This window comes from Rissa tridactyla, chromosome 4 (assembly GCF_028500815.1).
Source record: "Rissa tridactyla isolate bRisTri1 chromosome 4, bRisTri1.patW.cur.20221130, whole genome shotgun sequence".
Lineage (NCBI taxonomy): Eukaryota > Metazoa > Chordata > Aves > Charadriiformes > Laridae > Rissa > Rissa tridactyla.
Window position 1 is genome coordinate 69,319,165 of NC_071469.1, and position 12,198 is coordinate 69,331,362.

Sequence of the window (12,198 nt, forward strand, 5' to 3'; positions counted from 1 at the left end):
TCTGAATGTCAAATGTAGCACAGTTTAGGGAAAGATTTCCAATAATGGCTGCTAGTGTAAAGAACTGCTTAGTGAGTAAATATTTATTGTGATTATTTTGCTTACAACCAGATTAAAACTGAAAAGAACAAGTTGCCATTTCTGCTCTTGCCTGAGAATGTCAATTGTAATATCTGGATCCTCAGCAGGACCCAATCTGAACCACAGAGCCAGCCTGCACCCCTACAGTAACACTAATTGCTTTTATCGAGGAACCTTAGATGGATGACAGAGAACACTCCAGAGTGATGCAGGTGACATCGCATAGCACGCTGTTGGCAGCGTCTGGACAAACTTATTTTGGTCAGTCAAGCTGCAGTTAGGAGAGACAATCCCCCTCCAATGCCAGCACAAGCAATGCATTTGCTACGGCTGACAGGGAGGACAGGAAGCAGTCAGGGAAGAAAGATGCCGATACAGCCTGGATGGAGGCGCAGACTCAACTCAGCTAAGCTCACCTGCGTTTTTCTATGTGATGCATGCTCAAAACAAGGAAAAACAGGGAAGCTGAGCAAAGCAAAAGCTGTTCTTTGGTGCACAGTGATACACACACATGTTCATCTTTTTAAAAAAATACGTAATAACTATGTAAGTTAGGGAGAGCATTTAATATGAGAAAGCTGAGATGGGAACAGAATAGGCTAAAGTTATGACTTTATTCAATTTTAGGTTTGTGAATTTAGTGCTCATGAAAGAAAGAAGCAGGGAAAATATCCCCAAGCAGAGGGAAGCAAAGTGTAGTAAGCTGAACAGCTAATGCCCTTCCACCTCAGGAAGCCACGTTCTCTTGCGCTTCATAGTTGCTTTCGAGTGGCTTGGTCATCATGCTGATCTGAGCCAAATAACTGTGTGTTTGATACACAGGCTAAAAAACCTCATTTCCATTGAGTACCCATGTGGGATGTAAAACTAAGATATCACTGGACAACTATTACAGCTTTAAAGTGTAACACAAGCACAGTTCCCTTTGCAACAAAAAAATAAATTATTTTTTTTACCTGGAATTTGCTCCCGCTGTCATCAGGATGAGCAACGACTGGTGAAGGAGAAAACAACTCATGTCTGTGAGTCCTCTGCAGAAGCCAAAATTGAAGTAATCCAGTTTAAAAACAAATGAGGACTGTCAAAAAGCCAGTTCATTACAACCTTTATACAAAATACTTCTTAAAGTTTATCCAGCAACGTTTAATTTGTTCAGCGTCATCCATTCTTTTGAAATGAATTTGTTTCTAAGAAACGGACAATCTATAGAAATAGATGATCTGTGATACTGGGCAGTAAATCTTAGCCCAAAAACTAAGAGCAAATCTGTAATGCCTTTTAAAAGAAGTTATTTTTGACTACCTGGAAGGAAGCGGTGAGAGAGCAAGGGAAGGTAAACTGTATTAAATGCTAAATATGTGGAAAAGAGCAGGTTTCTCTTCAGGGCAGGGCCTATTGAAAGTAAGCACTTTTTTTTTTTTTTTTTTAATAACAGGAGAAAGCCACAGATCAACTGCAGAGAGCATGAAGAAAACACATTGTAGAAATTTTCACTTCTTTCACTATTTTTCATGCAGTTTGAAAGCTTCCCCTTGGAACAAACACACTGCTACCAGCCCACATAACACATACAGTAATTCCTATCAGCAGCCCTCACCCATATAGTGCCCCAACCTGCACTTTTCTGGGCGTGGGAAAGGAGCCATACACCAACCAAACACAAACCCTGTACAACAGAGGGTCTATGGGAAGCCCTCAGGCAGAGAGGTGCAATAGCACAATGGAGTCTAGGATGAGGAGGCTTCAGGATGTACCCTACGGACACCCCTGCTGCTGTTTTGTGCGTGTGCATGCCAGTTCCAGCAGATTTCACTAATCCTGATCGCTTCTTCAGCTAATGCTTAACTGGTTTTCCAGGGCAGAGGTTCCCAAATTGCAGTATGCATTCTCCTAGTGGCAGCAAATCCCTGGTAGACAGATAGTCGTTGCTGCTTCAGGATATCCAAACCTGTGCATGCAACCACCACGGAGTCCGGAGGACAAGCAGCTCAGGCAGGCAGTGGGGCGCTTCCCAGCTCGCTGTTGGCTTGTGTCCAGGCAGCTGGACACGAGGGGCTGAGGCCAAGCACTGGGTCTTGCACTTGGGTGACAACAAGCCCATGCAGCGCTAGAGGCTTGGGGAAGAGTGGCTGGAGAGCTGCCCAGAAGAAAAGAACCTGGGAGTGTTGAGCTGAATATGAGCCAGCAGTGTGCACAGGTGGCCAAGGAGGACAACAGCATCCTTGCCTGCATCAGCAATAGCGTGGCCAGCAGGACTAGGGAAGTGATTGTCCCCCTGTGCTTGGCACTGGTGAGGCCCCACCTCGAGCGCTGTGTCCAGTTTTGGGCCCTTCACTACAGGAAAGACATTGAGGTGCTGGAGCGCATCCAGAGAAGGGCAACAGAGCTGGTGAGGGGTCTGGAGCACAAGTCTTGTGAGGAGCGGCTGAGGGAGCTGGGGGTGTTCAGCCTGGAGAAAAGGAGGCTGAGGGGAGACCTTCTTGCTCTCTACAGCTCCCTGAAAGGAGGAGGTAGCCAGGGGGCGTCAGTCTCTTCTCCCAAGGAACAGGCGACAGGACAAGAGGAAGAAGCCTGAAGTTGTGCCAGGGGAGGTTTAGGATGGATATTAGGAAAAATTTCTCCACAGAAAGGGTTATCAAACAATGGAACGGGCTGCCCAGGGAAGCGGTGGAGTCACCATCCCTGGAGGTATTTAAAAGCCAGGCAGACATGGTGCTGACGGACGTGGGTCAGTGGTGGTTTTGGCAGTGTTAGGTTGATGGTTGGACTCAATGATTTAAAGGTCCCTCCCAACCTAGACTATTCTACGATTCTATGATTCTTTCTGGCTGCGTGCACAGCCTGGTCCAGAGTCATGACCTCCAGCTGCTGTCAGCACCTGCAGCTACTGTCACGGTGGTGCAGAGCAAGTCACGTCGGCAGATCCTGTTCTGAAGTTGCTCCCAATACAAGATGCCTGTGCCGCCACCAAGAGATGACAAGGGGTGGCTGGCTCTCACCGGGCATTTTGTAAACTGGAAAAAGAATGAGTGAACTAAACCAGGAGAGAATTTCAATGCTTCAAGGACGGCCTGAATGAGAGCATCCTGGGGCTTAGGGTTTGCATTACCTCAACAAGCACTACCTACAATGACATGTTAATCAAACCTAGCACAGAGCCAGACCACAGGAGGGAAAAGAGCAAGACACATGTAAAAATACATAATCCCCTCTTACGACATGATGCTAAAATGCAGAAACACATGAATCCATCATGCTGTATGGTGACAGTTGAGAAGACTGCTAAACCTCAGTATAGATCCTGTCCTTATTCATCTTTATTTAAACTGTGCCTCACAAAAGCACCTCAACACAAAACACTGTTGTATATGTAAGAATATAAAACCCAGCACTTTGTTTGTGTATTTTGTTAAACAAAGCAAAACTCTTTTCTGACCTGTTGTAAGATGGAGTAGCGTTCACGGAACAGCTCCGCTTTGTCTCTGGCAGTTCCAAATAAATTCGGTACAGGAAAGTTGGTCATTGACAGACTGCAAGAAGTTTAACACAATCAAGATTAAAACACGTACATTCCACATTCAAAAATGACTTATTGATCTAAAAGTTGCAGAAGGCTGCAAAAACTTTAACACTACTCCAAAATTTATTTACTCATTGAGGAAGATTTCTGCTAGAGATCCTGTGTTTCTGCATTTTGAAGGTTACATCCATTTAATTTCCCTCTAACTCACAGGCCTTGAGATTTATCTTTTAACCTGAGTGGGATTCTGCAGAACTCAATTTTTTAAAAAGCAGTTATGTCTTTTACATGGCCATGAACAAGAGTATTTTCTTCCTCTTGGTTAGCAGATTGTCTTCAATGAGTTCTCTGCTTCCAATAGCCCGGAAAGCTAGAAAGTGGCACTGGAAAAAAACTCCTACTGCAAACACACCGATTGCTTTTGCTGGACCGGCAGAATCATGGACCAACGCTAGAAAATGAATTGTACATCACATGAAGGTTGCTGCAAGCCCTCGCAATGAACACCACTATCCATTCCTCAGCTAACACCGCTTCAAGCTTTTTAAAAGCTCATCTTCTTTTTGACTCAGCAGTCTGGCTGCTTGCTGTTAAAGGTAAATTCTTTAGCTAGCAAAACATTTACAACCAATTCCTACAATTACTATGTCCTTTCTCCAACCTCCTAATTTTTTTTTTAGGCTTTGTAGCTCTCCTTAGAAATCCTACAGGGCTTCAGGGAGTTGCAAGCTACAGTCTAAGAAACAAATACATGCAACAGACAGACCAAATTTATTAAAAAAAAATATTAAACAGCCAAATGTGAAAAAAACCACCAAACCAACAAACTATATTTAGTGATGTATGCCCTTAGCCTTACTGTCTCTTCTATTCATTAGATGGCATAAATATGGTTGGAAATTTTACTATCTGATAAACACCAAAGTTTCAGAGCCAGTAACATCATTGGCAGCACAGAATCCACTGTCACAGGAGATACGGGTCCCCACTTTAGCTTCATTTTACTGGACCAGGAAGAAGCCAATGGCCCATGTATTTATGAGCCAGCATTTATCATAGAGTCTGACTGGCTCTTTAGAGACTACGAAACAAAATTGTCTCACTTTCTCACTCAAGCTTGAAATGAGCAGACTCAAGAGGGAAAGATTAGAAAACAGAATTTTAACTATATAGAAATAGAGGATTTTTTTCTTAAAACAAGAAGTGTTTGAAACTTAAAATATGAAAGACTTACGGTAGAAACTTCTTTCTTTCTGAATTATAAATATAACGTGGAATATCGAAGGCTCCAATAATGTTGAAAACATTTTCTCTGAAATAAGAATACATTTACAACATTATCTGAAGAGGATGAAACAAACAGTAACAAAACATGTTGAGTAAAATTATATTCATTTTGTTCACTCTCATCCTGCATTATCAGTATTTCTCCCACATCACTTTACCTATTGGATACTACTGCACCTTCTAATTCAAAAAAAGGAAACTCTTCAGAAGTTCATTTAGAAATGAGAGAGGGATACATCTCATCTCCTTCCCTTGCCATCCTCTGCTACCTTTTTTGACAACAGAACTTGGCATGGTTAACGTGAATAGGTTTAAACAATGGGCATGCGCAACTCTTCAGACTATTAATCGAGCTGATACATCCTATTATATTTACTGGTTCAGCTCTCTGATGTCTCACATTTCCCTCTTGCTGTAAATGGATCGAATTTATCAGAGTAGATAAAATTATCCCATGAACCTTCACTAACACTTACAAGCACAGGACAACCATCATTGCCTTATCAGACACTGACGTCTTAGGCTTCAGAGTGCATTCCTTACAGAACTTTGCCTTCACGCTCTCTGTGACACAATGCAAGAGAGTTGTACAGGCTGGCCCTGGAATCTGCAGAGCTTTCTCCCTTCAGAGAATCTGTGCATACAGATTTCTCTTCACTTCTGGAGTGAAAAACACATGAAGTATATAAAGCAAGACAAAGAAAAGTCAGATTCAAACCATCTGCATCATAAAGGTTCCAATGACAAGGAGAAAAGTAAAAAGTAAATTTGCTTTATATTGAGAAACTGTGGGATCACAGTATCTAACTGATATGCTCAGCAAAGCATTTATTTTCATGCTTTGCATTACGATGTCAATACACAACGTAAAGACTAAAGGAAACACATTCATCACAATCACAAACAAACTTCTCAGAAAGTCAAGTAATTGCTCTCCGCTTTGTTATCAGAGAGTGAAAAATCAATCACAGTTTTCGAAAAATAGCCCTGCTATACAAAAAAGCAGAAACAAGCACTGCGAAGAAAAACTTTTTCAAGAAATGAACAGAAGTAACAAGTTCTCTCTGCCTTGTAACTACTGGTTTATTTTATTGGTTAATATTCAACCTGTATCACATGTAACACATAACCATAGCATTTTAATTCCAGAATGTCAGCATTATATTTAGAATCCCCTGGAGGCCTACCCATGAGAACAAATTTTCTAAGAAGGAACATTACTAACCTTCAAAGACAGTACCAGGAAGACAAAAGCACAACGCAATTACTGCATGTGTAGCACTGCAGAAAATGCCTGACATTTATTTCCCAAGAAGAAATAAGGGAACGCATACCAACTCCCAAAAACCTCAAATAAAAAAAATAATGTCACCGTACATAGTTTCATCTGATGCCTGGCTACACTCTTGAACGGCTGTTTCCACTGTGGATTGTTCAACCATATTAGATGACACTGAAAAGAAAATTTCGAAGGATTAAAACTGCAGCCTATGGAAAGTACTAAGTAAGAAAGTAGGTCTCAAATACTTTACAAAAAATGGTTCAGTCTTCTCAGAGGAATATATTATACAAATAAGCATATTTTCAGTAAGCTACTGACACATGCTGTTTTCTCTTTACAAATGGATCACTTAATATTCTTACCAGAAGGATACATCTCTAACGAAAAAATAACCCACACACTTACTGTGCCCACCATTAATTCACTAAACATGGAGAACAAGACAATTATAGTTTATGCAAAGCTGCCAAATATACTACGAATGTGTTAGATCTGAGCTTTCACATTCTGGAAGTTAATTTTGTTCCAGAACATTATCACACAGATTGCTGTCATAAATAAGTATTCAAACAGTTTAACACAGTTTTAGAGATAGGCACATTGTTGTCTTCATGGATTTAAGCTGATAATTGAAATGAAAAAATATTTCTAAACACTAATGTTTTGCTGAATTTGAAGGGATGACCAATCAATGCAGATTCACAAAAGCATTTGGTCAGCATTGCCAAGCTCCTGGAACAGAAGAAGTTGGGCTCCTGAAACAGAAATCAGTACATGAAAAGCTGCCCTTGAGCTCCCTGTTCGGGTCATGGGACTTAAAATCACAATTCCTGTAGACAGTGATGAATAGCAGAGCAAAAGGGGCACTAAGGGAGCTAGCAGGAATCACAGCAGAGACCAGTGTGTCTGAATTGCATCTCTACCCCAACCTCAAACAACCCAGGGATGTTAACTGGACAATACGGGAATTCATAGCACAAAATTCTGCCCTGGACAAAGCCCAGTGTTGCCGAGTACACTGACTGCACATACATTGGTCCTAGCATGTCTTGCACGGACTCAAATTTGTTCAAAAATGCGTATGCATTAATTTGTACCAGTAGGCTTTATGCTAGATCAGGACTGGTCCTTCAAACTGCTTTTACTCCCTGTTTGATCAGCTATGACCTGTTAGGCCATGGCTAGGGTAAGAATATAAAACCATAACTTCTGTAGTCTGTGCTCTAGTAAAACTACAACGCAAGCATGTGCCCACTCTTGATTTAATTCAGTTTAAATAGGATAGGCCGGGAAGGTTTCCTGAACTCATCCAAGGCCTAATATTTATTTTAGATTACATTTATATGGATTTGAATCTCCTCAGCCAAAAACTGGAATTGAGCCCAAGTTTCCTAGTTCTCATGAGCTCTGATAATTAAACACACATATATGCCAGGCATCAGTGCCACCTCAGTCACATTCTTTAACTAAAGGTGTCACAACTCCTATGTTTTGTGCTGTCAAGCCACTACCCCATGCCTTTCATGGCACTTAGGAGCAGGCACACTGGATCAGTGTACCTCAGGACATAGTGTCCCAATGAAGCAGGAGGTAGTCCCCAGACAAAATGCCCCTGCCAAGATGATGGGAGTTTCAGGCATGCTCAGAACCAAAAGTCACAAGAACTTTACCATCAAAAGCTCAGCTCTTTGAGTGTCTCATATTTTCATGGGATTTTCCAGGAGTTTTCTGGATTGCACTTCTGGACTTCATAATTTATGGAATTTGATGTACTTTCACAGGCCAAGCAGGTACAGCTTCTCCAGCGCTACAGTGCTCCCAGCTCTTATCAGCACCTTCTGCCCATTGTTACTATCACGAGATCAGGTTGGCATAACAGAACATCAGCATCTGCCTTGCTGCTTCAGAGAGCATCCAGGTGATGGTTAAACTCCATCCACAGCTCGTTTAAGTCAATATGCTGGACCATTACACTGGTACACTTGCATCTCCCACCCCGCTTGGATGCGAGGGCAGTGATCTCTGAGGGCAACTGCTCCCTTCCTGTGGTCACAGCTGGGCTCCTATGATTATAGCCCTCAACAACCCTAACACTTTGCTGGACCTGGACTAACAAATAACAAGTGAATTCATTTCTCATTATTTCTTTGGTTTATTTTAATATTTAAAATGATAGTTTCAGATGCAAAGATGTCCATACAAACTCAGCCAGGTGCTTTTGGCAACTGACGTTGAAAAATTTCACTACTCTTGGAAAAGTCAGGAGGTACCAGGCTGCCAACTTTTTAAATGGCAAAATTTTGCTGACTTTATAAACTTCAGTATTTAGCAAAACAAAACGTCAACAAATACATTTATCTTGATTAGCCCGCTAGACTAGAATGACACCTTAGTGCATATGCTGACACTAACTCTGTCTTTGTCTAAATAACATTATAAGCGCAAGATAAACATAGCAAGCTTAAGAAAAATAAATTGTTTACTTACAAGGCTGCTTTTCAACGGCATCAATGACATTTTCAATTACATTGTCAAGTTCTACTTCATTGATGGACTGAAGAGTTTCAGTAAGATACTTTAGAGCATCCCTAATTCCAATGAAGAAAGTCAGCTCAAAAAGCAATTAATATTCAATACAGTTTATATTAAATATGCACATAATCACTAAACGGCTTATGATTAAAAAAGTAAAAGTAATTAGTACTGCATAATACTGCACTAATTTAAGTCAAAGAAAAAAAAAAACATCAGGACTGAAAACACTGAGGATAAGAAGGACATACAGAGAACATCATCTTCATACAGCCATAGAAAGACTCATGTCAGAAGGGACCTCTGAGGTCTCCCGGTCCAGTTTTCTGCTCTAACAGGCCAGTCACGTTGCTCACAGCGCTGTTCAGTCAAATTCTGAGCATCTCCAAGGATGGAGATCTCACAACCTCTGTCGGCCCTGTCCTGATGTTTAAGTACTCTCCCTGTGAAAAACTTTTCATACAATTATGGAAAAGTCCACATTAGAGGGGACCTCTGGAGACCATCTGGTCCAACCGTCTACTCCCTAAAGCAGGGTACCTCTGTCTTCTCTATAACCATCTTTTATGAAGGCTGGGATTAGATCCTCCTGAGCGTTCCCTTCCTGAGGCTGAATAAACCCAAAACCTTCGTATTTTTTCCACGTCAAGTTCTCCAACGCTCTAACCATCTTGGTGGCCCTCTGCTAGACCCTCTCCATTTCTTTAATGTCTCTCTTGAACTGAGGGGACTAGAACTAGACAAGTGGGATTTCTTCTGTTGCAATACATTCGTGCTGCCTCTCACCTCTCTCTCTGCACTGGCTCCTTCTAGCTAAGTCCCCGTTTGGATCATCTTCACCCTCTTTTCCACAGACTGAGCAAACCCAGCTCTCCCTGCTTCCCTTACACTTCATAAGCTCCAGCCCATGACCAACTTAACAGCCCCCTGCAGGAACAGCTCCAGTTATCAGTGTCTCTGAGATTGGAATTATTTTCATTCCAAATAACATAGAATTAGACATGCACTTCTCCCCTCACCCTTAGACTACAGTCTTGCAGTTAAAGATAGCAATTTCCTTATTAATGTCATTTGTCGGCAAATCAAAACTGGCATTGTGGTTAACAGCCTGGCCTTCAAAACATCTCAGTCCATTTAACTATGGGAGTCAGGAGCTCTGAACTTGGCCTCCACGCTAATAAAACTGCCAGGACATTGACCAAAGTAATCACATCCCATCCACGCCAGAAACAAAATGGAACTAATATTAACACACAATCTTGAAAGGGAAAATATGACCACCAGAGCCCCAGGCACTCGTATAAATCATGACACCTTCCACTGCAAGCAGAAATCACTTTTTCTTGACCTTGCAATCTATAACTACTACACGTTATTATTCACCTTTGGAAAGACCATTTCTTCCTCTAGGAAGAGATGCTGAAGACAGAACTGTCAAGCACAACTCGGGAATGAGATCACGGAGTTGTCAGGGTCACCAGCAGACACAAAAAAAACCAAGAAACCACCCCACACCACCATCGGGAGGACACCAAGGGGAGACCCAGGGCAGCCTTTGCTGCCACCCAAACCCAGGGCGGGTGCGGCAGCGGGCCGGGTCGTGGGTGGAGGCGGATGGCAAAGGCCCAGAGCTGCAGGAGAGGGCTTCGGAGGAGGGCAGTGGGTGAGGAAGAGGCGGGAAAGGCGTTACCACATCCCCGAGGAGGCGATGCGGGGGGTGTCCCTGACGGAGTCCCACGAGGCGAGACCCGAGAGCAGGAGCTGGGATTGAGGGAAGGATGAGAAGCGCCCCGCCCCCCCGGCGCAGCGGGTACCGAACCGGGTACCGGATCGGGTAGCTCGTCCCGGCGGCCTGATCCGCCGCTCGCCCCCGCCCCGGCGCTACTCACGCCCGCAGCAGGAGCCCGCGCAGCCGGAACGCGGAGCCCAGGCGGCGCCGCAGCCGCTCCGGCTCCATGGCAGGAGTTTGGCGCCAAACGCCGCCGCGCCGCCCCCGATGGTCCGGGCCTGGCCCTGCCCCGGGGCGGGCAGAAGCTGCGGGACGGCCCCGCCGGGCTCCGCCTGCGGAGTGGGGAACCGTGGCGATGAGGGAACCCCACTCGGGAGGGCGCCCGCGGGAGGCAGGGGGATCTGGCGGTGTCGGTGCCTCCCGTTTTCCGACGTGCTGGAGGAAGGGATGGCAGCCGCAACATAGAGTCGTGGGATGGTTTGGGCTGGAAGGGACCTTAACGACCATTCAGTTCCACGCCCCCTGCCCTGGGCAGGGACACCTCCCACTAGACCAGGTCACTCAAAGCCCCGTCCAACCTGGCCTTGAACACCTCCAGGGATGGGGCAGCCACAGCTGGATCCCTTCCAGCTGGTTCCATCTTGGCCAACAAGTACACGACGGTCTCCATGGCTGTTTTTACACATAACCAGCGAACCACTGTTGTACGCAATTTTTCCTTTGGCCCTGAGTAGCTGAAGTCTGTTGCAACATACAGAGTCCCAGTGTACAGCATGATAAATAAATACCCTGCGCCTCATACTGCTCCAGTCTTGTGGGGCAGCTGCCTTCCCTCCAGGTGTAAAGTGATGGATATTTCATGCAAACGCTGAACCCTGTCACTCAAGTACAGCTTTACTCCACAGAAGGCTCACAAAGCAACTCTGAAAGAAAGTTCCTTGATCAAAAGACTTGCAGGGATATAGAGACAGATAAAAAATGTCAGCCTATTTTCTATATTCCATTCTCAACTGCATAATTTATAATCACTCCTCCTCATCTGGGAGCAGGCTCATGGGTGAAGCTGCATCTACTCTCTTCTTTACACGAAAAGCTACCATCTGACAGGTCTCAGCTATTTTGGCAGGAAATGTGATCCATTTTTCATGTCAGGCAAGCAGCTAGGTGCAAATTATGAACCCAATCCTTACATAAGTTCTTCTATTTGCTAAGATTACCACTTATTCTCCTTTAAAGAAAATCTGATTTTGATGTTCAGCTTATGTCTCACCTGAAAAAGGAAGGTACATCTGGAAAAGGAACGTAGCCCTCACCTAAAAAGAAACTAATTTTCTTTTAAGATATGACCAAACCGGGAGTATAAAACACATCCCTGCAGCATCCTGCTGTATTTGGGGTTCTGTTAGGTTGCCCGGAGCCTCCCACCAGAGATATAAAAGTATTCCAGCATGAGCTGTAGACTTCTGTGTCACTGAGCCATCTGTCTGGAGCTCTGGAAGCCATGCCCAGCTCTTCATCTCTGCCGCCCGCCATGGCTTTGCTGGACACCACAGCGCTGCAGTCTCCACATGTGTGGCTTGAGAGAGGGAGCCAGCTGAGAGACAGCCGAATGGCTCGTGATCAGACAGCACATCTACCTCATGCCAAAGGGGAATCGATGGAATTGTTTTGTTACACCAAACACGACCAATATCTCATTGTCATGTCTGTCACAGCTCCACTGGCAAAACCACGAGCTGCTGACACTGCACTGTTCCTAAACTTCTG

General features: G+C 44.1%; 1 protein-coding gene across 2 annotated transcripts in view; it reads right to left on the bottom strand.

Annotated features, from left to right (window-relative positions):
- Positions 1-10,706, bottom strand: part of POLE2 (DNA polymerase epsilon 2, accessory subunit) — a 21,498-nt gene extending 10,792 nt beyond the window's left edge. The window contains exons 1-6 of one of the 2 annotated variants that reach the window (XM_054200071.1): positions 10,592-10,706; positions 8,658-8,758; positions 6,266-6,341; positions 4,836-4,913; positions 3,518-3,611; positions 1,038-1,112 (exon numbers count right to left, since the gene is read on the bottom strand). In XM_054200071.1, the coding sequence (XP_054056046.1) occupies positions 1,038-1,112; positions 3,518-3,611; positions 4,836-4,913; positions 6,266-6,341; positions 8,658-8,758; positions 10,592-10,659 (492 nt within the window). In that variant the 5' untranslated portion in view covers positions 10,660-10,706. The other variant, XM_054200072.1, reaches the window with a different exon arrangement.
- Positions 10,707-12,198: the final 1,492 nt, after the last annotated feature.